Source organism: Kogia breviceps, chromosome 4, assembly GCF_026419965.1.
Source record: "Kogia breviceps isolate mKogBre1 chromosome 4, mKogBre1 haplotype 1, whole genome shotgun sequence".
Taxonomy (NCBI): Eukaryota; Metazoa; Chordata; class Mammalia; order Artiodactyla; family Physeteridae; genus Kogia; species Kogia breviceps.
This window is the reverse complement of record NC_081313.1, coordinates 109,804,716-109,831,859: the sequence shown is the minus strand read 5'-3', so window position 1 is coordinate 109,831,859 and position 27,144 is coordinate 109,804,716. Positions and strand designations below refer to the sequence as shown.

Here is a 27,144-nt window from a genome sequence, read left to right as displayed (position 1 = left end):
TTAGTAGCGTACTGTTTAGCCTCCATGTATTTGTGTTTTTTACAGTTTTTTTTTCCTGTAATTGATTTTCAGTGTCATAGCATTGTGGTCAGAAAAGATGCTTGATATGATTTCAGTTTTCTTAAATTTTCTGAGGCTTGATTTGTGACCCAAGATGTGATCTATCCTGGAGAATGTTCCATGTGCACTTGAGAAGAAAGTGTATTCTGCCACTTTCGGGTTGAATGTTCTATAAGTATCAATTAAATCTATCTGGTCTATTGTGTCATTTAAAGCTTGTGTTTCCTTATTTATTTTCTGTTTGGATGATCTGTCCATTGGTGTAAGTGGGGTGTTAAAGTCCCCTACTATTATTGTGTTAATGTTGATTTCCCCTTTCACGGTTGTTAGCATTTGCCTTAGGTATTGAGGTGCTCCTATGTTGGGTGCTTAAACATTTATAATTTTTATATCTTCATCTTGGATTGATCCCTTGATCATTATGTAGTGTCCTTCCTTATCCCTTGTAACAGTCTTTATTTTAAAGTCTATTTTATCTGATATGACTATTGCTACTCCAGCTTTCTTTTGATTTCCATTTGTATGGAATATCTTTTTCCATCCCTTCACTTTCAGCCTTTATGTGTCTCTAGGTCTGAAGTGGGTCTCTTGTAGACAGCTTATATATGGGTCTTGTTTTTGTATCCATTCAGCCAGTCTGTGTTGTTTGGTTGGGGCATTTAATCCATTTACATTCAAGGTTATTATCGATATGTATGTTCCTATTACCATTTTGTTAATTGTTTTGAGTTTGTTTTTGTGGGTCTTTTTCTTCACTGTGCTTCCTGCCTAGAGAAGTTTCTTTAGGATTTGTTGTAAAGCTGGTTTGGTGGTGCTGAATTCTCTTAGCTTTTGCTTGCCTGAAAAGCTTTTGATTTCTCCATCGAATCTGAATGAGATCCTTGCCAGACAGAGTAGTCTTGGTTGTAGGTTTTTCTCTTTCATCACATTAAGTATATCCTGCCACTCCCTTCTGACCTGCAGAGTTTCTGCTGAAAAATCAACTGATAACCTTATGGGGATTCCTTTTTACGTTATTTTTTGTTTTTCCCATGCTGCTTTTAATATTTTTTCTTTGAATTTAATTTTTATTAGTTTGATTAGTATGTGCCTTGGTGTGTTTCTCCTAGGATTTATCCTGTATGGGATTCTCTGTATTTCCTGGATTTGGGTGACTATTTCCTTTCCCATGTTAGGGAAGTTTTCCACTATAATCTCTTCAAATATTTTCTCAGACGTTTCTTTTTCTCTTCTTCTTCTGGGACCCAGTATAATTCGAATGTTGGTGCATTTAGTGTTGTCCCAGAGGTCTCTGAGATTGTCTTCAATTCTTTTCATTCTTTTTTCTTTATTCTGCTTCTCGGCAGTTACTTCCACATTTTGTCTTCCAGCTCACTTATTCGTTCTTCTGCCTCAGTTATTCTGCTATTGATTCCTTCTAGTGTATTTTTCATTTCAGTTATTGTGTTGCTCATCTCTGTTTGTTTGTTCTTTAGTTCTTCTAGATCTTTGTTAAACATTTGTTGTATTTTCTCAATCCGTGCCTCCATTCTATTTCCGAGATTCTTTACTCTGAATTCTTTTTCAGGTAGATTGCCTACTTCCTCTTCATTTATTAGGTCTTGTAGGTTTTTACCTTGCTTCTTTGTCTGTGACATATTTTTTTTGCTGTCTCATTTTTTTTCCTTTTTTTTTAATGAGTGGGAGTGTGTTCCTGTCTTACTGGTTATTTGGCCTGAGGCTTCCAACACTGGAGTTTGTAGGCTGTTGGGTAGAGCTGGGTCTTGGTGCTGAGGTGAGGACCTCCAGGAGACCTCACTGCAATGAATATACCCTGGGGTCTGAGGTTCTCTGTTTGTCCAGTGGTTTGGACTTGGAGGTCCCACCACAGGAGCTTCAGCCCGACCCCTGGTCATGAACCAAGATCCCACAAGCTGCGTGGGGTGGCAAAAAAAAAAAAAAAAAGGAGAACAATACAAAGTAGAAAATAAAACTAGACTAGGAAACTGACAGATATGTTAGAAAAAATATAAAAATAAAAATATAGATGAAACAACAACCGGAAGGTAAAACAGAACCATGATATTAAAAAAGAGATGGAGAAAAAAAAAGGTGGAAAAGGCCTTGGCTGTGGAGGGCGGGGTCTAAGCAGGGGCAAGTTTTGGGCAGTGGGCAAGGCCTATGCTTAGGACCCACAGGGCTGGAAAAGGCCCTGGGGGGCACTGGGGGTGGGGCTTAGGCTCAACAGAGCAGAAGGGGCTCAGGTGTGCCCATCGCCTCTGGTCTCAGAGGGTGGGGGAACCCACCTGGGAGCCCAGCATGCTTCCTGGACTCAAGTGGGTAGGGCAAATACCCTCTGCTCCTCTCTTGCTCCTCCCATCCTGAAAGGCCCCTCCCACCTGCCTCTCCAGTTCTCTTCCAGCCTCCCTCCTACACCCCCGAGACCAGCCTGGCCTGGAGGGGACCTCTGAGAGCATAGGACCCGGCCCGAGAGCTAGGCAGACTTCCCCAGCCGATTCATCAGGGGAAATGCTGGGTGTGCTCCCCCTGATCCAAGCCCCCGAGGGTCCCTCCAGGCATGGAAACCTCTCCTCCACTCTGAGCCACCCATCAGGGGCGCCAGTCCTGTCTGGCCTCCACTTCTCCTCACCCCCCTCAGTCCTCCCATGTTCTACCAGTGCACTTGGGGGTTCTTCCCATCTCCTTGGGCGTTGGGGTCCCCCACCAGCATCCAGCAGACGCCCTAGTTGTGAGGAGACGCGAACTCTGTGTCTTTCCACACCACCATCTTCTACCTGTTCTGATTACCATCATTTTTTGTGCTGCCATCATGGGGTAGGCATGTTCTTTTTGTCTTCTTCCTAATTTCTTGGCAGATACATTATTAAATCTGGCCTACAAAGTCAGTTTGTTATTTCTAGGCCTTAAAATCACTCAGTAGATTCCTATGAGCAAGTATAAAAAGCTTATCAAAACTCCAATGCAGGCAGTGGGGATTCGGGGTATTCTAACTTCACTGATTAATTGTCAGTATAGCTTCTGGAAGCAGGAGCTGAATTAGCGTCTCAGCTTCAAGCATCAGGGACATCATTAGTTTTAATCCCAGTAACTCTAGGAGGAACAGGGAACCATTTCCCTGTGAGTCACAGTATTGCAGATCTAAATATTGTTTCCTGTGACTTTTTTTTTCAGTATCCAGTTCCACGAATTAAATTGAAGCCTTTCCAAATAACTTAGAATTCTAAAATTGTAATTTTGCCTTAGGAAGACCCAGGACTTGACCTTGTCCCTTGAATTAAAGAAAATCAGTTGTATATTTACATTCTGTATGTCCCATTTCCAGATCTCTTATTACTTACCATACCAGCAAGGACATGACTGTTATTGTGCCAACATTCCGAGTCCTGAACAGGTCCAGAATGAAAACTTTCTGCTGCTTCATGGGGGTTAGCTCCTGTTGTTAAAGTAATGCACACAACCATGAGATTGAGAGGTGGTGAGGAAGTATCTTTGGCTATGACAGTATATTCTTTTTTTTTTTTTTAACATCTTTATTTGAGTATAACTGTTTTACAGTAGTGTGTTAGTTTCTCCTTTACAACAAAGTGAATCAGTTATATATATACATATGTTCCCATAACTCTTCCCTCTTGTGTCACCCTCCCTCCCACCCTCCCTATCCCACCCCTCTAGGTGGTCACAAAGCACAGAGGTGAACTCCCTGTGCTATGCTGCAGCTTCCCACTAGCTATCTAATTTACATTTGGTAGTGTGTATATGTCCCTGCCACTCTCTCACATCGTCACAGCTTACCCTTCCCCCTCCCCATATCCTCAAGTCCATGCTCTAGTAGGTCTGTGTTTTATTCCCATCCTACCACTAATCTCTTCATGACATTTTTTTTTTTAGATTCCATATATATGTGTTAGCATACGGTATTTGTTTTTATCCTTCTGACTTACTTCACTCTGTATGACAGATTCCAGGTCTATCCACCTCATTACAAATAACTCAGTTTCATTTCTTTTTATGGCTGAGTAATATTCCATTGTATATATGTGCCACATCTTCCTTATCCATTCATCTGTTGATGGACACTTAGGTTGCTTCCATGTCCTGGCTATCGTAAATAGAGCTGCAATAAACATTTTGGTACATGACTCTTTTTGAATTATGGTTTTCTCAGGGTATATGCCCAGTAGTGGGATTGCTGGGTCATATGGTAGTTCTATTTGTAGTTTTTTAAGGAACCTCCATACTGTTCTCCATAGTGGCTGTATCATTTTACATTCCCACCAACAGTGCAAGAGGGTTCCCTTTCTCCACACCCTCTCCAGCATTTATTGTTTCTAGAGTTTTTGATGATGGCCAATCTGGCCGGTGTGAGATGATATCTCATTGTAGTTTTGATTTGCATTTCTCTAATGATTAATGATGTTGAGCATTCTTTCATGTGTTTGTTGGCTATCTGTATATCTTCTTTGGAGAAATGTCTATATAGTTCTTCTGCCCATTTTTGGATTGGGTTGTTTTTTTTTTGTTATTGAGCTGCATGAGTTGCTTATAAATTTTGGATATTAATCCTCTGTCAGTTGCTTCATTTGCAAATATTTTCTCCCATTCTGAGGGTTGTATGACAGTATATTCTTATGCACGTAAGTCTCACATCACTTTGAACATGCTCAGAAGTCTGGAATTTGCAGGGAATAAGTGCATCTAAATATATGATGCTTATTATAACGTTTAAAAATGTTTGTGGCCCATTTTAGACAGAAGCCTTTAAAATATATAACATTGGCTTTACTGTCTCTTTATATAAATCCTGACTGCTAACATAGCCTTGCCTTGACTCATGGGCACCATTATGGGTGACCTTAATCACACTGAGCCTTAGGGCCTGTTGAGTGGGTAGTGCCATATAGCCCCAAACTGCCTTGAGGTCCATATCTGCTTTTAATACTTCTCCTGTTGTTGTCTCAGTGTCAGAACACACATGGGTTAACTAGGAGACCTTGGGCAAGTTACTATTTATCCTCTATGGGCCTCAGTTTACCTCTCTGTAAAATGGGTATAATAATCAAGAGTTGAAAAGATTAAATGAGATCATATATATAAATCTTAGCATAGTACTTGAACCATGGTAGATACCCCATACATTTAAACTATTACTATAATTACTGCACCATTGAGGAAAAGATGTGAGCTGTCAGTGGTTGGTGGCAATTTCATACCACTGTTGATGGGCTTCCTTCCTTTACTTTTAATTTACTGAAGTTAACTTGCCATGTGTTAGGAATCTAGATAATCAAGCTTATTAGAATTGAAACTATCAATACACTATTTACAATAGCCAAGACAGGGAGACAACTCAAGTGCCCATTAACAGATGACTGGCTCAAGATGATATGGTATATATGTACAATGGAATATTAGTCATAAGAAAGAATGAAATATTGCCATATGCAGCAACATGGATGGATCTAGGGAATATGACACTTAGTGAAATAAGTCAAACAGAGAAAGACAAATATTATATGATATAACTTATATGTGGAATCAAAAAAATAATAAAATGAATCTACATACAAAACAGAAACAGACTCACAGACATAGAAAACAAATTACGATTACCAATGGCAAAAAGAAGGAGGGTGGGAGGGATAAATTAGGAGTATGGGATTAACAGATACAAACTACTATACATGAAATAGGTAAGCAACAAGGATTTACTATATAGCATAGGGAACTATAGTCAATAACTTTTAATAACCTATAGTGGAAAATAATCTGAAAAAAATATTTATGTATATATAACTGAATCACTTTCCTGTACACCTAAAACTAACACAATATTGTAAATCAACTATGCTTCAATTTAAAAAAAAGAATTGAAACTAAAAAGTTTCAAGGCTCTGAGGTGGAGCCTTTTATCTCCTCAGGATAAAGTACAATGACTCTGTGGCCCTATGATGTGTGTTCAGTAAGAGGCTGAGGAAGGAGTTTTTACTACAAAGGAAGGAAGAGTGCCAGACCTGCCCTTGTAGCAGATGCTTCCCAAATATTAGCATCCTTCTTTCCGAAAACAGACACCTCCTCATTCAGCTCACAGCCATGTTACCTTTTTGCTTCTGCACTACGTGGAGTGTACAACTCTAGAACATGCCCCTGGCAGTATAACCCTGTTATCCCAACAAAGAAAGCCCCTGCATAAACTACTGGGAACTAGCAGTCCTCCTGGAAGGTTCTGGGAGTGGTATCAGGCACAGACAGGACCTGTGGATCAGGCATCCAGTTATATTGACCAAGGCTGGGAATGGAATTCTTGATCTGAAGAGCAAAGGATTAAGACATATTTGTCCTGGCAGCTCTCTGAAAGCTTGGGCTCATAGCCACTGTAATTAATCCTCCAGCCATCACCAGGGTATCTGTTTCTGTCAGAGGTCGCAAAGGCCAGGAATGGAGGAAGCCCTCAGGGTGGAGCACTGGCATGCTCGCCACCCTCCAAAGTCCTGGGGTGGCCAGGAGCGCAGATGTGAGCATGGGGCAAGCATAAAGACTAAGAAGCATATAGTCTTCTTGAAGTGTCCTGAGGAGTTCCTGGCCCTCTGGCCAGGAGTGCCATTGCCCCATCCTCTCCATGCATCTAAGTGTCCTCCCTGGTTTGGACCTGCCTCTTCAGCCCTGAGTCACTCTACTCTCTTTCTCTGCTGGCTCACAGTGTCCACTCCTTGGGGACTTCCTCCTTCATGTCATCACTTACCTTCCATCTAATCCTCTTAACACTCTTGGTTACATTCTATGCTCCTTATGTGTCTAACTTTTCTTGTTTTCTCTAGGAGCTGGCACGAGGCATGGCCAAGGACACTGTGAGTCCTCACTGACTGTCAGGAAGTGAATCTGCTTCCACTGAATATCTGCTTTTCCTCGTGGCCTCCTGTCTGCAGGGCTGAATCCTCCAGCCTGTGCTCTCAGGCCTTAAGGTTCTAGACTAAACATAGCAAGACTAAAGACATGTACAGCTTCCCCAGCAGACTTTGGTAAGATTCAGAGTACAGTGGGGAGCCCATGGGTGGAATACCCCTCAAACACATTTTTCCCTCTTAATCTGGACATTCAAAAATCACCAGTATGTAGCTGCATCAATGGTGTGGAGCAAGACCAATAAAAAGTTGGAGATAAACTTGCAAAAGGGAAGGGAACTAATATTTAATCAACACTTGCTATATGCTAAGCAGTTTACATATATTATTGCACTTAATTGGCCCACAGCCCTTTGAGGAGGGCTCAGAACTTCATCATCATTGTGTCTCTAAGGCCTTGAACAGTGCCTGGTACATAATAGGCACTCAAAACCTATTGAATCAAATTAAATTCCATAATCAAGAATGCATAACTGGGGCTTCCCTGGTGGTGTAGTGGTTAAGAATCGCCTGCCAATGCACGTGACATGGGTTCAGGCCCTGGTCCAGGAAGATCCCATGTGCCACGGAGCAACTAAACCCATGTGCCACAACTACTGAGCCTGTGCCCTAGAGCCTGTGCTCTGCAACGAGAAGCCACTGCAATGAGAAGCCCACGCAGTGCAACGAAAAGTAGCCCCCACTTGCTGCAACTAGAGAAAACCTGTGCACAGCAATGAAGACCCAACGCAGCCAAAAATAAATAAATAAATTTTAAAAGACTTTGAAAAATAAAGAATGCATAACTGATCTCAGGAGGAAACATTTGCAAATCCTTACCTCCACAGGATCAAAAACCACCACTGGGGCAGCTACATTGTTCATTTTTGCAGCTTTTTGGATGATATCTTCAGCTTCTCTAAATCTTCTTTGGGATATCAGCCACCGGGGAGATTCAGGAATAAACCTAAAATTCATTTGAATGTTGTATAATTTTTCACAGTAGCAAGGTTGATGCTATCAACTGTAAGTTGCCCCTGAATAATTTTTATTTTGTAAAATTCTAGTTTGTCTTTTTAAAGAACATCAAGAGGGAGGACTCATATGATTTCCATTATTTGTAGGAATAAATAAAAGCACCTTCAAGTTTCAAAGTTATGATCAAATCAAAAGACAGATCATTAGTTGTACTTGAAGCCAGAGCCACACTATAAGGGGTAACATTAACTGGGTATATTTAAGCCAGGGCACCTGGAGAACACCATCCATAACTTCATAGATGGTGTGGCTCATAAAAGAAACACAGTCTAGTATCTTTTCAGTGTGTCTATCCCTAGGAACATCCCTGGTGCCCCAGCTGGTGATGCTCACGTTTATTGGGTAAAAGAGGGCATCTGTGTTTCTCAGGCTTTTCCTGCAGTCAGAGGAGGAGGTAAGTGCACTGACACCTTCCTGTGGGCTGCCGCATGGCTCTCAACAGATTCTCAGCTCAGTGAGTACTGAAACCAGACCACAGCCAATGTGGTCTTATTTTTTTAATGCCTAGAAACATTAAAAAAAATTTTTTATATTGGAGTATAGTTGATTAACAATGTTGTGTTAGTTAGAAACATATTTTTTTATTACACAATCTATCCACATTTTTAACTGATGCTCAAACATGGTTGACTTCTATTCTTTCCTAATTTTTCTATTTTTTGTATTTCTATTTATTATACTTTATTTAATTTTTCTATTCTTTCCTAATCTTTATTTCTCAGAATTGCTTAGCCATTCTTCTGCCAACTCTTGTTTTCCTTACTTATTTGTCAGTATTAAGTTATCCTAGAAAATAAATGATATGTAGCAGATATAGTCTTCCTATAATTAATACGCCCCTCCAAAGCCTCAATAGGAATTATCTCAGAGCAAAACACAACGTATCGAATAGCCAACCCCCAGCTTCCGTCACTAGCCTACTATAAGCACATGGGTTGAAAAATGAACCCAGTCTGCATTTTTTGGAATATATCCCTTGGTTGGTCCCTGTAGCAACTGTGATGATGTTAGGTCACTTAGTTTCAGTAATTAGAGCTGTGCTGTCCAAGAGAACTTTCACTGGTGTTCTGTATCTGCGCTGTCCGATACAGCAACCGCTAACCACATGTGGTCATTGAGCTGGTGTGACTAGTGTGACTGAAGAAACTAATCTTATATTTTATTTACTTTTTTTTTTTTTTTTTTTCAGTACGCGGGCCTCTCACTGTTGTGGCCTCTCCCATTGCAGAGCACAGGCTCCGGACGCGCAGGCTCAGCAGCCATTGCTCATGGGCCCAGCCGCTCTGCGGCATGTGGGATCTTCCCAGACTGGGGCACGAACCAGTATCCCCTGCATCGGCAGGCGGACTCTCAACCACTGCACCACCAGGGAAGCCCAAGACAAGACATCTTTTAAAATAAATTCAGTTAGCAGGGGGGTTGTGGAGAGAGGGACAGAGGGTATGATGATGATAATGATGATGATGCTGCAGCTGCTGATGATTCTCATTCCAGAAAATTGCCCTGCTCTCAGACTGGGTAAGGAAATCAGAATAGTATCTAACCTCTAACACACTGTCTCTCAAATTCTAGGGAAGTAAAAAAAGTGTTCTCTCTCCCCCATACACACCCATGCCAAGAATCTGCACTGGTAAATCATAGCAGTCTTAGAGGTCATAAAAGGACAGTAGTTTGGAGTGGTCTAACAAGAGCCATCTGGTCCAACAAGATCAAGATGTACTACCTGTCAGTCTCTACAGCTGCCTAACAGTTGCAGCAAGATGAAGGCCCTTCTAGAAAACTTCCTTAGGCAGTGTGTCCACACGATAGGGCAACCGCGAGGGCTAGTCTAACCTCTGAGCTCTAAAAAATGATCAGAGAAACTTTCATTGTGTGTGAGCCAGTAGAGATAAAGCAGTTCAGTAAAACCAGTCACTGCTGGGAGATTTGATTTTGACATCATGAAACCAAACCAGGACTAATTAATGAGAGAGAGAGAGAGAGAGAGAGAGAGAGAGAGAGAGAGAGAGAGAGGAGAGAGAGAGAGAGAGAGAGAGAGAGCCAGACCCAATAATGGGAAAAATCCCCTTTCCTTTTGCTTAAATATGGAAAAATCAAAGAAATGGGGAATCCCTCCCCAAAAAGGGTATGGCTGCGAGCTTATTCCATCATTCTTAATCTATTCTCTCATCTAAAATCTTCCCCATAGCCATACTGGGTGAAACTGGGGCCAGTGTCTCAACACTTTGTTATATTCCCACACTGACGTGCCAAAATTTGGTTGAAGGGTAGTGGGAGGAGAGAAGAGAACATTTTCTCTAACAACTCATTAAACAGAAGGAGTTCTCTCGCCCTTCAAGACAAAGCAGATAAACAGTGACATCTCAGACGCTATCATCACGTGACAGGGAAGTTTGAGGAAGTTACATTAGTTGTAGCCATGAGGAGAACAAGATTTCCTAGCAACAGAAAAGTGTCAGAAGAGCAGGGGGGCAGAGTTAAAAATAACAAAACCCAACAGACCATCTCCACAAACAACCACCACCAGTAAGAGATAAGATGGGGGGAGAGCCTAAGGGGGACTGGATTTCCTGAGAATGGTGCTTTGTGGGATGGTGGGGAATCAAACCCCAGCACATAGGCCCACCCCGGCTTTGAGGCCCCAGCCCGTTCCAGTGAGATCAGCAAGCCCACGCCACAGTCAGCCCCAGGCTCTGGGCTCCAGGCTGCTGGCCCACAGCAGGGGGCTGTCTGGGACAGAGCCACACTCACCACCACAGCGGGAAGCACAGCACCCCCGGCACCGTCAGCGCCAGCAGAAGCATCCGCCAGTCTCTGATGAAGTAAGCAAACAGCGGCAGCAGCATGTAGCCAACTGCAAAAAATGTGCACACGCCTAACGTAGAGAATATAATACGAACTGACTTGCCAAGAATTTCTGTTCCTGTTCAAAACAAGGGAGGAGTATTAGTATTTTAACTCACTTTAATATTTGCTTTTTACATCATTACCTGGCAGTTAGAGTTTAAAACATAACCACTTAGAAAAGGGAAAAGGTGTTTGCCTCATGGCCCAGAGCAGGAGCGCTCAGGGTGGAGGAAGGTGGGACGTGACCCAAGACTTACCACCTCAGAGAAGGATGAGTTTTCATGAGATTTTAAAGGAGCCACAGATTTTTATTTTTTAAAGGCTTCCTCATGTCATAGGAACATCATGACCAGCCCTAAGAGGTAACCTCTTCTGAGGATGCCACATTTCCAAATTAAGAGCCCCAGGGTAAGGAGCAGAAAGGGTGTCCCAGGCGACTGGAGCGGGAGTGGGGTGGGGGTGGGGGAGCTCTTCTGAGGGCGAGTGGATTATGGGGCATTCAGCCTTTCCCACAATTCTCCACTGTAAATAAGCAGACACGGGTTTCGGAAACAGTGGAGAGTTCAGTTACTGAGTTGTGTTAGGACACCCTTAGCCACCCTTGAGCCCTGAGAAATCATAAAGAGGATCCAGCTGGCTCTGGAAGTGCACAGAGCAGGGCACCCAGGACTGAATTCCGCTGAAGCTACACTGTGCCCAAGGCTCAGCCCCAGGCAATCACAGTCCATACAGCCCAATGAAAGACAAGAAGAAGCTGCTGTTCCGGCCTGGCAGGCGGCAGCCCTGGAGCTGTCCACACACAGAAGGAGCTCACAGAGCTTTCCCAGAACACCACAAAGGTCCAAGACTGCTTGGCATCCGGCCCTGTTCTGGGAAAGGCTCCTGCTCTGCTCAGCACCACACTGGATCACTCAGCCCCACTTCTTTCAGAGATGTTGCCTGCTCCTTGGAGTGCTTGATTTGAGACAAGGAGTCCAAGAACAAGCTCCTTCTGTTGTCACAAAACTCCAGGCCCTTTACCCAGAGTTCACTCTTGGTCTTCTGCCCCAGGGCGGAGATCTGGCCAATGGCAACAGCTCTGTCTTTTGTTTGAGATCTGCCCACCACTACTGAGAAGTAGCCCAGAAATTACAAAATAGATCATTCAAAGGTCATTCAGGCTTGGCTTTCAAGAGAGAGTTTTTCAATCATGTTTAGATACCCTGAACACAGGCTAAGGAATTAAGGGCTAATTCCAGAGAAGCAGTAAAATTACTACTTCTGTTGGTTTTCCTTTCTCACCTCCTACTTGTTCCTGTCCTCACCTCTCTTCTTCTTCACTCAGCATAACTGAAGATGTGCCTCAGTGGTTCCCTCTTGAACAGCCATTTCTAAAAGCCAGACTGATAGAAATGGGCAGGATTGTGTATCCCTCACAACCTGGACTGCAGACAATAGCCCTAACCAACCAGGGCACTTCTCAGCCTCTAAGCTCATTTTCAGGAATAGAGCCAGACTTCTTTCAGGATCGTGAGTGTTGTTTCCAGATCTTTTCTTACCTCATTAATGACCTTCCTACCACTCCATAAGAAGACTCACCATGCCATGGTTTCTAAACACTTCGGCTGTGATTATTATGACATGAGAATGAATAGGGGGTGATTTATTCCTAAGCAGAGATTCAGAGGTGAAGCAGCAGAGGATGTGACTGTGGAAAAGAGAAAGTGCCCAGGACCAAGTGAGAATCTTGTAGACTCATGAGGCCAAGGGAGCTCCCTCACACTTCCATGACCCTGATGAGAGAAGAGAGAGAAGTTACACCACTGGATTCTTGGATAATCTCCCTCTCTAAGCTTGTATCTCAGGCCAGAACAGAGTTGTTCTAACTTTGCAGAGTACCCATGGGGGACAGAAGCTTCATAAATCTACCCCTCTGCCTTTCTGTGGAGCAACACAGATGGCACAAACCTGAATAATTCCTGTTAGCACGACTTCCTGCTCACTGACTTTTAGACAATCACCCTGCCTTGAACACTATCATCATCATCTTCATCATCATCTTCATAGCTAGCAGTGTTTCGAGTAGGCACTTCGAGCCCGGTTCCAGACTGAGTGTTTACATATATTACTCTTTGAATCTTCACAACAATTATATAAGAACTAATATTACTTCTATTTTATACATTATCAGCTGAGACTTAAAGAGTTGAAGCAGATTGCCTAAATTCACACATATGTACTAAGTGGGACAGCCAGGTTTTAAGCCTGATCAGTTTGACCTGTGGATACTGTCCAGGAAAAAAAATTACCAGGGAGCAAAGCCTTGGCCTTATCAATCAGTCCTTCAACTGAGGTCCTAGTGGAGACATGTGGGAGATGGGTGAGGCCACACCTGCCTTTTAGAAGTTAGGATTTGTGTTTTCCGAACCTGGGCTGGTTTTTGAACTCACTAGAGGCCAACCAGCCCCCTCTGAGGGACACTGGGAGAGGAGTCCTGTTTCCTGCAGACGTTTCATGGCCTACAGGTGCTAGAAACTCCATGTGTTCAGCTGGCAGTGAGACAGGTGACTGGTGACTTCTGGCTCTGCTGACTGGCGATCCTTGTCCTGGCCTCCTTTAACCCCTAGGTTTTTACTCCTAGGACAAAGCCCACTTGGTCTTGGTCTGGTTGGGCCTCTGAGTATCACTTGGGAGTGAGACTCTGACATCTAAGCCAAAGAGGCGTGTCTTGGCCAGGAGTGTTTGCCCACTGCCTGTCACCACCACCAGCATCTGAGTACTTTCTCCAAGAGGGAGTGACTCAGAGAGTGCCAGGCTTACTACCATGTTGATCAGGGCCCTTCTGTGGTAGTCAGCCCAGGAACCACTGGATCCATTTCACTTGGAGGCAGGACCTGTCCCTCCATGAATGACCAACAGAGGTCTGCAGATCCCAGCTCAAGAAACAAGACTGTGGTGCAGTTGCCAGGATATGGGGTAGGACCCAAGGGCCCTAGGATAGGAGTGGCCTCCATTAGTCATGTGCAGAGCCTGGGCTCATTGATGCTCATTTGCTACTAGAGTGACTTGGTAAGTCCTACTTCATGGAGCTATTATTATGAGGCCTGAGATAATGTAGATAAAGGGCCTAGTCAAGTGTCTGGTATGTGGTAGGTACTCAGGAATAATTAATTCTTTCATCCTGAAACAGTTGACATGTGCCAGATGTCAGGGGAATATTGGAAAGTACAGTGCCTTTGACCAAGAGACCCGGTGGAAGACAGCAGAACCTCTCTTTGCTCCCTGGAAAATACTCAGAATTCTCATCAAAACAGCAGATATTCCCTTGCTTCCCTTCTCTCCTCTACAAACTTTCACAGATCATTCTAGTTAAAAGTAACCTTTCCTATTTCTGCGTATACCCAGAAAATTTATAGGAGCTCCTCCCAACACTCCTAGGCCATGACCCACATTCTCTATAACAACTGCAATGGCTGCCTCTGCCAACCAGATGTGAGCCCCTTGAGGACAGTCAGGAGTGAGTCCTTCCTCCTCCCTGGGTCCCCCCGGTTCTTCCCTCACACAGTTCAGTGCAAACAAGGGCTGCCAGCAAATTTCAGCTTTTTTTTTTTTTTTTTTTTTTTTTTTTTTTCGGTATGAGGGCCTCTCACTGTTGTGGCCTCTCCCATTGCAGAGCACAGGCTCCGGATGCGCAGGCTCAGTGGCCATGGCTCACGGGCCCAGCCGCTCTGCGGCATGTGGGATCTTCCCGGACCGGGGCACGAACCCGTGTCCCCTGCATCGGCAGGCGGACTCTCAACCACTGCACCACCAGGGAAGCCCCAGCATCTTTTTAATGTATTTATATCCCACCTCATCCCTTGAAGGTTTTGAGGTAGCTTATAATTTGAATAAAATAAAATAATGGTAACATTAAAGTAAAATACAAAGAAAGGTGAAAAGCTATGCCTTGGAGAAAAGAACAAAAATATGTAATGGATCACTTTGGAAAACGGTCTGGCAGTTCCTTAAATGGTAAAACATAAAATTCCCACCTGACCCAGCAAGTCCACTCCTAGGTACATACCCAAGAGAACTGAAAACAGATCTACAAAACACCTGTACTCAAATGTTGATAGCAACATTCTCCAAATTGGTCAGAGAGTGGAAACAACCCAGTTGTCCATCAGCTGATGAAGAGATGAACAAAATGTGGCATCTCCATACAATGGAATACTGAGTCATACTACAACATGGACCAACCTTGAAAACATTAAGTGAAGGAAGTCAGTCACAAAGGCCACATATTGTATGATTCCATTTATCAGAAACATCCAGAATAGACAAATCCACACAGACAGAAAGTAGATTAGTGGTTGCCAGGGACTGGGGAGAGAGAAGTGTGGGGGAGTGACTGCTAATGGCAGGTGATGATAATGTTCTGGAGTTAGGTAGAGTTGATGATTGTACAACTTTGTGAATACACTGATAACCACTGAATTATACACCTTTAAAGAGTTAACATTATGGTATGCAAACGATATCTCCATTAAAAAACTGTATGGATGATAAAGGCTGCATAGTTGATACAGCCTGAGCTTCAGGGTAGCCAAAGTTATAAAGGAAGATGCCATCAGTTATGTACTTATCAAAAGGAAGAATACATTTAGACCTCAGAGGAAGCAGAACTTTAAATAGTTCAGCATGCTGGAACAAATATTGCAGAGGAGGTTGATGTTAGGAGTACTGGGAAACTACTGAATTAATGGATCAGTCAAGACAGGAGACAAAATAAATTCAAGCAGCTGGTTATGAGAGATAAAGGAGGATGCCGCTGGCATTTCACCCAGAGGCTGTGGACAGGTCAAAGGCGTTATTTCTGGGAAACAGTAGGAGATTGTGAGGGGGAGCTAGACTGTGGGTAGGGCCAGTGTCCTTGGTCCTGTGTGGTCACTTCCTCCTGAACAAGCATCATTCTGGCAGCTCCCTCATTTCCAGGTGTATCCACGTTCTGTTCCTTTAAGTAGCACCGTTCCTTCCCTTCTTTTTCTTGTCTCCTGTGACTCTGGCAGGCTTTATAATTGTCAAAAAGCAGAGCAAAGAGAAAATCCATTTTTGCATTGCTTTGAGAGTGGTAGTAATTCAGCTTCCTGAATTAATGTGAAGACTCCTAAAACGGGAGATTATCATCACAGACTCTTGCCAACCCTTCCCTAGAGCCAGAGGGCAAAAGGGAAGGCCCAGACAGAACCGCAGACCAGATCCACAGCTTAGGTTTCTTTTAGTTAAATAAAACCCAGAATTTGACTATGCTAGTCCTGGAACACCAGAGAGCGCTGCTGCATTGCCAGAAGTCAGCCTCCACCAAGTCTGCCCCACCCCACCCTACCCCAGGTGCTGACGAGAGAGTCTGGCTGCTCCAGGGGGCAGGTTGATTCTCAGCGACACTCTGAAACGTTCAGGCCTGAGAATCTAGTATAAGGAGGATCATACCAGTGCACAAAAGTCAGCAGTTTCCTGCAGAGCACAGTAGAGTAACACTACAGCCAGGGAGGCTCCCAGAGCACCCTACCACAGCCCTGGACCAGGCTGATGGGGAGCCTGCTATACCCAGCATCCCACCCATTGATTTCTGGCTTGTACATCTAGGCTCTGACTGATCTTACAGATCTCACTTTCCCCTTGGCCTTCTCACTCGTCTCATCATGGGGAGCAGGGAGGGAAGTTGGTTGTAGTGTCAAGGTCAGCTGGGCAGGGACTTTCTTGCAGGAGGCCTGGGGTGGGCTCTCCTGGCCGCATCCACTCACACAGGGGAGGCTCCATGGCTCCAGAAGCACCCTTTGCCCGTGGAAGGGCAGGTCTCAATGCTGCCATTCAGCAGGACCTGGGGGATGCCGTGCATGGTACAGATGCCACCTGGCTCCTGATCCCAATGACAGGGCTTCTCTGGCTTCGCTATGACCTTGTGCCCTTCCATTTCAGGTGATTCTTTAGGTCCTCCTAAAGGGCTCTGCTGGAGTCAGGCAGATTCCTCTGTTTAGTCTCTGGTATGTTCTGGCCCAAGCAAAGCTACCCATTAGGCTTTCCAGGTATAGGGCGGTCCTCAAAAGGAACATGGGGGGCTTCCCTGGTGGTGCAGTGGTTGAGTGTCTGCCTGCCGATGCAGGGGACGTGGGTTCGTGCCCCGGTCCAGGAGGATCCCACATGCCACGGAGTGGCTGGGCCCGTGAGCCATGGCCGCTGAGCCTGCGCGTCCAGAGCCTGCGCTCTGCAACGGGAGAGGCCACAACAGTGAGAGGCCTGCGTACCACAAAAAACAAAAACAAAAACAAAAAAACGGACCATGGAATCTGCAGGGTTTAAACCATGAGAACAACAGGCTCTGCTGTGTCCAAGAGCCCTGTGTCCTTGGGGCCATCAGGCATCAGGAGGTATAACTTCTGTCCTGAATTCCTCCAATCTCCAGTTTCCAGTACCACTGGCTGGAAGCTTTCTGGGTCCTCTCCTCAAATGACCCTCTTTAAGAAAATCTTGCTCCCCTCCTTCCCTCTGCAGGGAGTAGAGAGGCCCCATCCTGCTGGGGCCTGCTGAAGAGGGTGCTTCTGCTGGGGCCGTGTGGCTTCAGCATACCCTCCCCTCCTCCCTCTTCAGACACTGAGGCTGGGCCTGTGGAGAGGGGCTCTTCACAAATGATTAAAGGAGTGGAATTTGAACAGTCCATCTTGGCAACATGACAGGGTGTACACATCCTCAACTAAGAGAATACAGGATCTCAAAAGCCAATGAGTCATCCAGAATCTCAAAAGTGACCAGAATCATCTTACTAGATTCAGACTTTTGAGACAAGAAGAATCATTAGACTTACATTAAAGGGGCACTATTGGTAATTACTCTGTGACAATAGGGACAAACTGGGACAGCCAACAAGGAAATATGATCACACTGGAGATTATGGGAATTGGTGTCTATTATCCCCAATGTGCCCCCATCTCCCTTTCTCTCACCTGCTCAGAGGGAGCAGGTAGGCTCAGAGAGCCTGCTGGGGACTCTCACTCCTGCGGATGACCCTTATCAACCTGCCCAGAGCTCACCCTGCTGCCTCCCCGGAAAAGCTGGTAAAGGCCCTGGGAGCCTCCTCACGACCTTTAGCTTGTGAGTCGCCCTCATGCAGCCTGATATTCCAGAAGCAAGGGTGCTGCTAGGAGATAGGACTGCTCTCAGCAGTAAGGCTTGTCCTGCATGCAGCTGATATGCTCTGGGGTTGGGCTCTGACTTAGGGGTGAGGCCTGATCTGCCCAATGATGGCTGGCTGGCACCAGACTCCTGTCTGCACGTGCCTCCTCCACCTGTGTACTGGGCAAACCATCTACCCTAAGTACCTCCATGGGCCATGCCCAGCTGCCAGGAACACCCTTTGGCCCCAGCCCAGGCAGAAACCTCAAGCTTTCATTGTTCAGAACAAAGACACCCCTAGGCTGTCTCTCCCTCAAGATCCCCTCCTCTGTCCCTCTCCCGAGCCCTGTGCTCCTGAAATGTGTCTCAGTTATTACCTGGCTGGTTCTTACCAGCTGCAGCTCTTCTTCATTGTCACATTTCAGGGCCCAGCACGGAGCTGGCTCCCTGTGCATGCCTGCCTTGCCTGCGACCCATCAAAGCACCTGTGGCTAGAGCCTCCCCCACCGGCACATATATCCCCGAGGCTGATCACATTTTGGAAGCACAGCCCATGAGATGAGGTGCTTCCTTCTGTGCTGAGAGCACTCCCTGTACCCTCTCCAGTGGCCCCCTCTTCCTAGGCCTCTCAGAGGGTTGTAAGGAGCCCTGTAGGTCAGAAGCCATTCCTACCTAGTATGAAGGCCACCACATAGTTGGAGATCTGGCCCATGCCGACGATGACAAATAACATGGTGAACATCTCCCAGTTGATGGAAAAAATCTGCAGGAAGCTGAAGCTAGTCTGCACAGCCATGGTTGCGAAGAGGATGGTCTTTCTGCCAAACCTGTAGAGTACAGCACAGGACAAGACATGGCCCGTGAAGTTCACAGCAGCACTGTCATCAGGGCATGTGGAAACCCTGAGTCAGGCATTGCTGCAGACTTTGTTTTTCTCAGGGCTGTGGCAGGCTTTCTTCCTGTCACTCCCTCCCAGGTTCTTCCTTGGTGAGGCCTCAGGCATCCATCTGCCCAGGAGGTAACTTTTGAGATTCTGAGCCTCCTATAGAGGCACCATATCTCGAAAGCACAGAGCAGCTTATGCAAGGACCATGTGGAAATCTACTCTTTAGAATAAGTCATGGGTAGAAGCTGCCACCATATTTCTGGAATGTGGGTACAGTACAGATTGCAGATACATCTAATATCAGCAACATGAGAATTCTGTCAATCCAGAGCCAAGAGTCCTATGTCAGTGGTTTCCAACCTTGGCTGTGCCCGGAATCTAGAGAGCTTTAAAAGATACCGGTGCCAGCACCTGCCTTCCAACATGCTTATCGTCCAGATGTAGACAATTGGATGCAGTTTGGGTATTGCGACTTAAAAATATTTCCCAGGTGACTCTACTATGCAACCCAAATTGGGAACCACTGCTCTATGGAAAGTGTAGCTTCCAGCAACGTCCATTAATGACACTATAGTTGGCTTAAGTCTTTTTTTTTTAATAAGAGTCTTAATTTGACTTTCTGATAGTGTCCAATGGCTAGAAGGGAACACAGGTGTGAGCAGAACAGTCTCCCACCCCATCTTCCAAACTCAGTTCTCAGTCTGTTGGGTCTGGGGTCCCACTGGGCTTCATGACTGGGGGAGGGACAGCCACTCATCTGGGAAGCCTTCCCCAACACTGCTGTTGAGCACTGCCACCTCCCTGCTCTGGTACCCAAGAACATTCAAGGGCCAGTGAGGGCAGATCTCCCAGAGCTGCGATGCTGTCTCCTCCTGACTGTGTGCCCCAGGAGGCCCAGAACCAGCCTGAGTCAGCTCTGTGGCCCCAGTGTCCTGCCAGGGGCCTGACCCACAGCAGAGGTGGGTGCACTGTTAGGGAAAGGTACTCCCCGGAGTCTGGCCCTGACTCTGGCTGATGGCTGGTTGTGAATAGATCACAAGGCATCCAAGAGCTAGGGGTGGGGTGGGGAGGCAGTGGGGAGGCAGCAGTGTATATTTTCGAGGGGTTTGGTGATATAAGGGCTCCACTTTTCAATGGGTCCCCGCAAGGGGCTGAGGGCAGAGGACAGAGGAGACATCATGGTTCCTCTAACACTCACTTGGTGGCCTAAGGGGCCTCCCTTTCTCTGGGTGAAAATACCCTAAATTCAGTCCAACCCCCAAACAGGCAGTGAATTGACAATCACCCTTCCTCCCTCCCAGTACCCTTACCTGTCTGACAGCTGCCCAGACACAAAGGAGCCGAGGAGCACGCCTACGAAGAACAGGGAGGTAGTAAGGGGTGTCTTCCAATCATCCTCACACACCAGAGTCCACTGCCAGGGAAAACGTAAAGTGTGAGCCCAATCCTCCAGCCCAGCTCCAAGGGCATAGCATGGCAGCCAGGCAGGCTCTCCTCCCCTGTGCCAGGCCGTCACTTTTATGCAAAGGGCATAGGCCTCACAGCCCTGGCGTTGACTCCTGACGCTACCATTTACTGGGGCAAGTCACTGTTCTGCCTGAGGCTCACGCTCCTCTTCCAAAAAGGAGGGTGATACCTCTGGCCCTGCTTACATTGTGTATTGAGAAGTGAGCTGAGGCATGGCTTTGACTGGTGACCCCTCAGCTGTGAAGCAGTATGAAGCAAAGACGCCATTTCTGCTTCAGAAGGCACCCCAGCATGGAGGGAAGGTGTTTGAAATGCCTGCAGGGCAGGGTAGAGGGCATGGTCACATGATCCAGTTGTAAAAGATTCCTCTACTTTGTTGAAAAGTGCACACGGTCCCCAGGGGCCTGTGATTATATTTTCTGAACAGAATCCTCCAGAGAACCCTGTGCTCCCTGGCCCACTTATACCGTAGGCCACACTTAGGGCCTGATCCGGGGCTCCACTATGCTAGGGGTGGGGTTCCCACCCCTCTCCAGTGCTCCTTATCTCCCCTCTGCACTCCTCCACCATCCTACCCATGCAGCCCCCACAGAAGTGCGATCCCTCCCATTCCCCAGGGCCCTGTGGGCTCTGGTAGCCCTAGCAAGTCCCTGCTTGTGGACCCATAGAATGAGAGTCTGAGGCAGAGTTTCAGTTTCCAGCTCTTAAGTCAATTCAGCAAAATCTCAAGGGGAGGCTGCAGAAATTTCAGTGTGCTCAGTGAGCTTTCATTAATTAAAAAACAAGCAGGTGGTGCCAATAAGTATTTCGGGGCTGTGGTCAGGGCGTTGCCGTGTGTGGCAAGATGATCCAAACTATAGGAAAAATCCCCTGCCTCCCACCCAATCCCAGGCCCACTCAGCAGTGGTGCTGCTCCCATGACATTCCCAAAGCAATCTAGATCTTAATCCTCACAACTTCCCTGAAATAGATTTATAAATGAGTTCACATATTTATATCATGTCCCATCTGCAGCAGAGAGAGGCATTTATAAGGATACATACAAGAGAAATGTGTACAACAAAAAGCTAAGGGAATCCGGGCAAATGAAAATCTCAGGGGAGGAGGGGTTACAAAATAACCAAACCAGGGGTAAGACTGACCTCTGGCTGTCCTGCCCAAAGGCCTGTCTGCTTGCCAGGGAAGCCCTGAAATCTGGCTTTGAATATCCCAGCAGCTCGGCTCTCAGGATCACGGTGTGCAAAGTGATAAACTCATTCTGCAAAAGCTCAGTTTTTCTGAGTACTGAGACCTGAGAAAAGCCTCTCCTATATACTTCCTTCCACAAAGGGACCACTCTGTGATGTTGAGGATAATGTCTTTGAGAACACCCCCATCCTGGAGACAATAACAAGATTCATAAATCTGCCTCTCCTTGTTCTCACAATGCTGGATACAGGCGGGACGCCCAAGCCCAGCTCTGCAGAAGAAAAACAACGTGGACAGGAAACTCTGCTCTCTACCCCTCAGGCACAACTGAGGATAAGTCTGAAACCACACCCAAAGTAGTGTTGCTTCAACTGGGTTACCTGAATAGGCTTCAGGGGAAAGGGCACCAAACCCTCCAAAACTGTATGGCCAGATTCATGTGCCCTGCCAGGCCGCGGGTCAGAAGGGGTAGACAAGACATGTACCTGAATTAATGACCACCCACTTCTAAAACATCACTTGCCAAAGTGTCAGAAAAGATCTTGGGATCCGCCCCAACACACAAAGAGGTTAGTGATTGTGGCCCCAGAGCCTCATGATGTGGAGTATAACCCATTTTGCAGAAGAGTAAATTTAGGCTCTGAGACTGGTGTTTGCCTGAAGTCACAGCAAGTAAATACCAACTTGGGCCTCAGAAGTTAACCTTGTACCCATGTCCCGCTTTGGATAAGAACTCCAAAGGCCAGACAAAATGAGTTTATTACGCCTTACACTTCTTCAAGGAATATGACACCAGGACTTGGGGCAGAAGATCTCCCCCACACCACAGCCTTTAGCCTTGGACAGAGCCAAGAAAATCCCAAGTTTGGTAGGGGTGTTAATGCATCCATTATCAACCATCACCATTCCATCTGCAGTCAAGCAGAAAAGCTCTTCCAAAGATAACGTGCTCTCCTTTGTGTTCTTAAAAATATTTTTCTGTCAGGACATTGCCTTTGGGCAGGATAAATAGCACTTAGAGAAAGAAAGGAAAGAGGAAGGCTGTTAGATGTGGAGCCAGGCATTGCATGAGCAAAGGTAGTAAACAGGACTAGCTACCTAATTTGCAGTCCCAGTGCAAACTGAAAATGCAGGACCTCTTGTTCAAAAATGATTAAGAATTTCAAGACGTCAGGATTTCCCTGGTGGCGCAGTGGTTAAGAATCTGTCTCCCAGTGCAGGGGACACGGGTTCGAGCCCTGGTCCGGGAAGATCCCACATGCCGCAGAGCAGCTAAGTCCGTGTGCCACAGCTACTGAGCCTGCGCTCTAGAGCCCATGTGCTGCAACTACTGAAACCCACGAGCCACAACTACTGAAGCCCATGTGCCACGAGCCCGTGCTCCACAACGAGAGAAGCCACCGCAATGAGAAGCCCTCACACTGCAACAAAGAGTAGCCCCCGCTCCCTGCAACCAGAGAAAGCCCATGCACATCAACGAAGACCCAACACAGCCAAAAAGAAATAAATAAATTTATTTTAAAAAAATTTCAAGACGTCAATAGCAGAGCATTAAAACCAAGTGTGGGGTCCTGTGTGACTGCATGGGTTGATGCCCATGAAGCTGGCCCTGGTTGTGGGTCAAGCCTAGTCTCTTTGGGGAATGGAGCAAGGAAAGGAGTTCTGAATTGGGTGTTGAGAAAGGTGAGGTGAGGGCCAGCTCCCCATTGCTCTCCTACTGGAGGCCATGAGGCCATGGTCCTAGGTCCCCCTTCCTTCCCTGAAGAGGGGCCCAAGAAGCCCTGTCAACACCATGCAGGGAGATCCTGTTCACACCTGGCAGGGGAAGGCAGCTGGACCTCATGGCTACTTATGGTTGGTTCCAAGGCTGGGTTCCCGCTTGGGGAATTACTGTACCCAAAGAGTCTTTTCAAAAGCTGCAAGAGACCTGGTAATACGACAAGATTGGCAGATAGTTTTGGCTGAGGCTCATGGAACTGGGGTCCAATAAATCAGCTGCCAGCCTGTAAGGGGTGCTGTTTTCTCCACGGGGCTATTCTTAAGGAGGCCAGGCCCTGCCTGCCCCAGTCCCTTGGGAGTTTGTAGGGGGTGTGTCTTGGGGCTTCAATAGCCAGGTCCCAGGGAACTCCCTGTGGTTAACAATGACATGGCAGGACCAGTGGGAGACAGTCTTTTCCTTGATGAGACAGAACTGTCCCATGGGTCTCTGCACATGTGTGTACACACATGCACACACAAACATACATATATACACACAGTCAGCTCAGAGGCTAATGGCTGATGGCCTGGTGAGGAGCTGCCTGGCATTGCTCGGGAGCTGTGCTTTAAGGTCAAATACTACCATTACTGAAACATAACCCACATTCCCACACACACCATAGACAAAGAGCAGAATGTCCCAAACTGTGCCGGGTTGAGGCACTGAATGTGCTCTCACAGGATTACTGTGTCTATCTCATCCTCAAAGTCTTAGACCAATGTTCCCTAACAGAGCAGAGTAAGCTCCATTTGGCTGGGCCATCTAGCCTTCAGCTCTGCTTTAAAAAACAGAAAACCACATCACAAGGTAATAGGGGACATGAGGTCACTCTTGGCCTAGAAGAATATGCGTCTCATGCCCTCAACAGTAATAATAATAGGAAGGACAAGTACAGTGTATTGTTTGCTCACTGTGTGCCTTGTATTACTCATGGGATCTCAAAATTGCCATGTGAAATGGGTATTCTCTTTATCCCCATTTTACAAATGAGTTAATGAAGGCATAGGGCAATGAAGTGACTAGCCTGAGTTCTAGTGGATTGGTAAAAGGAATTGCTTAACCATTTATTCAACCATCACTGAGCACATGCTCTGGGCCAGGTGTATGGGGCACAAAGCAGACATGGTCACTGCCTCCACAAAGCCCAAGGTCAAGCATACTTTACAGGACAGATCAGGTGTGCACATGTGCATGCATGAGCCCAGCCGTCCTGGGTGGGGTGGGCTTTGCTCTGGGCCACTGTGCTCTCTGGCTAGAGAGGAAAAGAGGCACCCCCAGCTCAACCTTCTCCAGATGGACAGAGTTCTAAAACCTGAACACATTCATATAATCATTCTAGATAACTAATGCATGTACAAGGCTAGGCACGTGGTAGATGCTTAACAAATTGTCGATGAATGAATGTTGAACAATTAGTAATGGAAAATTAGTTTGGAAATGTGTGGTGTCACACACTGTCCTTTATTTTTTAAATTTACATTTATTTATTTATTTTTGGCTGCGTTGGGTCTTCGTTGCTGCGCGCGGGCTTTCTCTAGCTGCAGCGAACAGGGGCTACTCTTTGTAGCAGTGTGTGGGCTTCTCATTGCTGTGGTTTCTCTTGTTGCAGAGCACGGGCTCTAGGAGGGTGGGCTTCAGTAGCTGTGGCACGCCGGCTCAGTAGTTGTGGTTCGTGGGCTCTAGAACACAGGCTCAGTAGTTGTGGCGCACGGGCTTAGTTGCTCCGCAGCATGTGGGATCTTCCAGGACCAGGGCTTGAACCTGTGTCCTCTGCATTGGCAGGCAGATTTTTAACCACTGCACCACCAGGGAAATCCCTCACACACTGTCCTTTGAAAATCACCCTCAACCTTGAACTCTCCAAGTAACCAAAGTCTAGCAATTTTAGCCTTTACTAAAGCCATAAAGGACCATAAAGATAAGTGTATCCCTGTGACCTGCATAGAACTGAGAACTCTGGAAGGCAGCCTGATGTTGAGCAAAGAGCACAGGCTTTCTTGGGTTTTACCACTTCCAGCTGTGTGACTTTGGGCCACTCACTCACATCCATTAGCCTGTTTTCTCATCTTCAAAGAGGTGACAATAATACTCCCTCTTGAGGTTGTTATGAGCATTGAACAGGAAATGTAAGTAGTATGTCTGACAGTGACACATTACAGGCCTCATTAAATGGTAGTTCCCTTTCTACTGATCTCATGCCTTTGTCCTAACCAAAACCATGACTTATAACAAACAGCATTAATGAATAAGCAAAGCAGGTTATACTTAAACCTGACTAGGCAGAAGAGATTGTTAGAAAAGAGAACTTTCTATTCAATGACTAAAAACCAGAAAAGCTTTTACCACAAAGTGTAAAATCCCTTTATAAATGGACTTCAATCTCAGAGACAGCTGTGAATGAAAAACTAGCAATAGTTCATTTAAGAATGGATTTCTATGTGTTCTCTTATAGTTATATTTTTCATTCGGGGGGAAGAAGAGGAAGTAGTAGTTAGTTAATAACAGTATATATATCCACCCACAATTTCTTCTTTATAACTTAGTTGCAGACTTAAAACTGGAAATTTCCTGACCTTTGGGGGGAAAAAAATCTGGCTACTTAATTCTTTTTGTTTATAAGGGCTTTAGTGAGGTATAATTTACACACCATAAAATTCATTCTTATATTTACAATTCAGTGGTTTTTACTATATTCACAGAATTGTGCAATAATCAGCCCTATCTAATTTTAGAATGGTTTCATCACCCCTGCAAGAAACCCCATGCCCATTAGTAGTCACTTCCCATTCTCTTTCCTCAGCCTGTGGCAATCACTAATATACTTACGAATTTGCCTATTCTGGACATTTGATATAAGTGGAATCATACAATATATAGTCTTTTGTGACTGGCTTCTTTCACTTAGCATAATGTTTTCAAGGTTCCTCCATGTTGTTGTACTAAATATCAGTACTTCATTCCTTTCTATGGTTGAACAATATGTCATTGTATGGATATACCACCTTTTATTTAGCCTTTTATCAGTTGATAGACATTTGGATTGTTTCCACTTTTCAGCTATTATGAATAAAGCTGCTATAAACTTTTGTATACAAGACTTTGCAAGCACATATGTTCTCATTTCTCTTGGGTATATATGAGGAGTAGAATTGCTGAGTCATATGATAAATCTATGTTTAACCTTTTGAGAAACTTGAAAAATGTTTTCTAAAGTGGCTGCATCATTGTACAATCCCAACAGCAATGGACGGTTTTAATTTTTCCATATTCCTATTAACACTTGTTATTGTGTGTCTTTTTAAAAAAATGTATTTATTTTTGGCTGGGTTGGGTCTTTGTTACTGCACGTGGGCTTTCTCTAGTTGTGGTAAGGGGGGCGCTACTCTTCATTGCGGTACACGGGCTTCTCATTGCGGTGGTTTCACTTGTTGCAGAGCACCGGCTCTAGGTGTGTAGGCTTCAGTAGTTGTGGTTCACGGGCTCAGTCATTGTGGCTCACAGGCTCTAGAGCGCAGGCTCAGTAGTTGTGGCACACAGGCTTAGTTGCTCCGCGACATGTGGGATCTTCCTGGACCAGGGATCGAACCCATGTCCCCTGTATTGGCAGGCAGATTCTTAACCACTGTGCCACCAGGGAAGTCCCTATTGTGTGTCTTTTAAATTTTAACCATCCCAGGGGTGTTAAGATATATCTCCTTGTGGTTTTGATTTGCATTTCCATAATGACTAATGATATTAAACACCTTTTGTATTGAATCCGTAGATCAATTTGGGGAGTTTTGCCATCTTAACAATATTGTCTTCTGCTTCATGAACAGAACGTGAGATGTCTTTCCATTTACAATAAGTCCCCTACATACAAACGAGTTCTGTTCTGAGAGCACATTTGT

At 45.6% G+C, this 27,144-nt stretch overlaps 1 protein-coding gene across 2 annotated transcripts in view; it reads right to left on the bottom strand.

The window, feature by feature from the left end:
* SLC22A4 (solute carrier family 22 member 4) overlaps nt 1-27,144 on the bottom strand; it is a 51,102-nt gene that overhangs the window by 13,753 nt on the left and 10,205 nt on the right. The window contains exons 2-6 of one of the 2 annotated variants that reach the window (XM_059061824.2): nt 20,151-20,254; nt 18,627-18,781; nt 10,728-10,899; nt 7,779-7,905; nt 3,399-3,493 (exon numbers count right to left, since the gene is read on the bottom strand). In XM_059061824.2, the coding sequence (XP_058917807.1) occupies nt 3,399-3,493; nt 7,779-7,905; nt 10,728-10,899; nt 18,627-18,781; nt 20,151-20,254 (653 nt within the window). The remainder of the gene's footprint in view (nt 1-3,398; nt 3,494-7,778; nt 7,906-10,727; nt 10,900-18,626; nt 18,782-20,150; nt 20,255-27,144) is intronic. The other variant, XM_067031614.1, reaches the window with a different exon arrangement.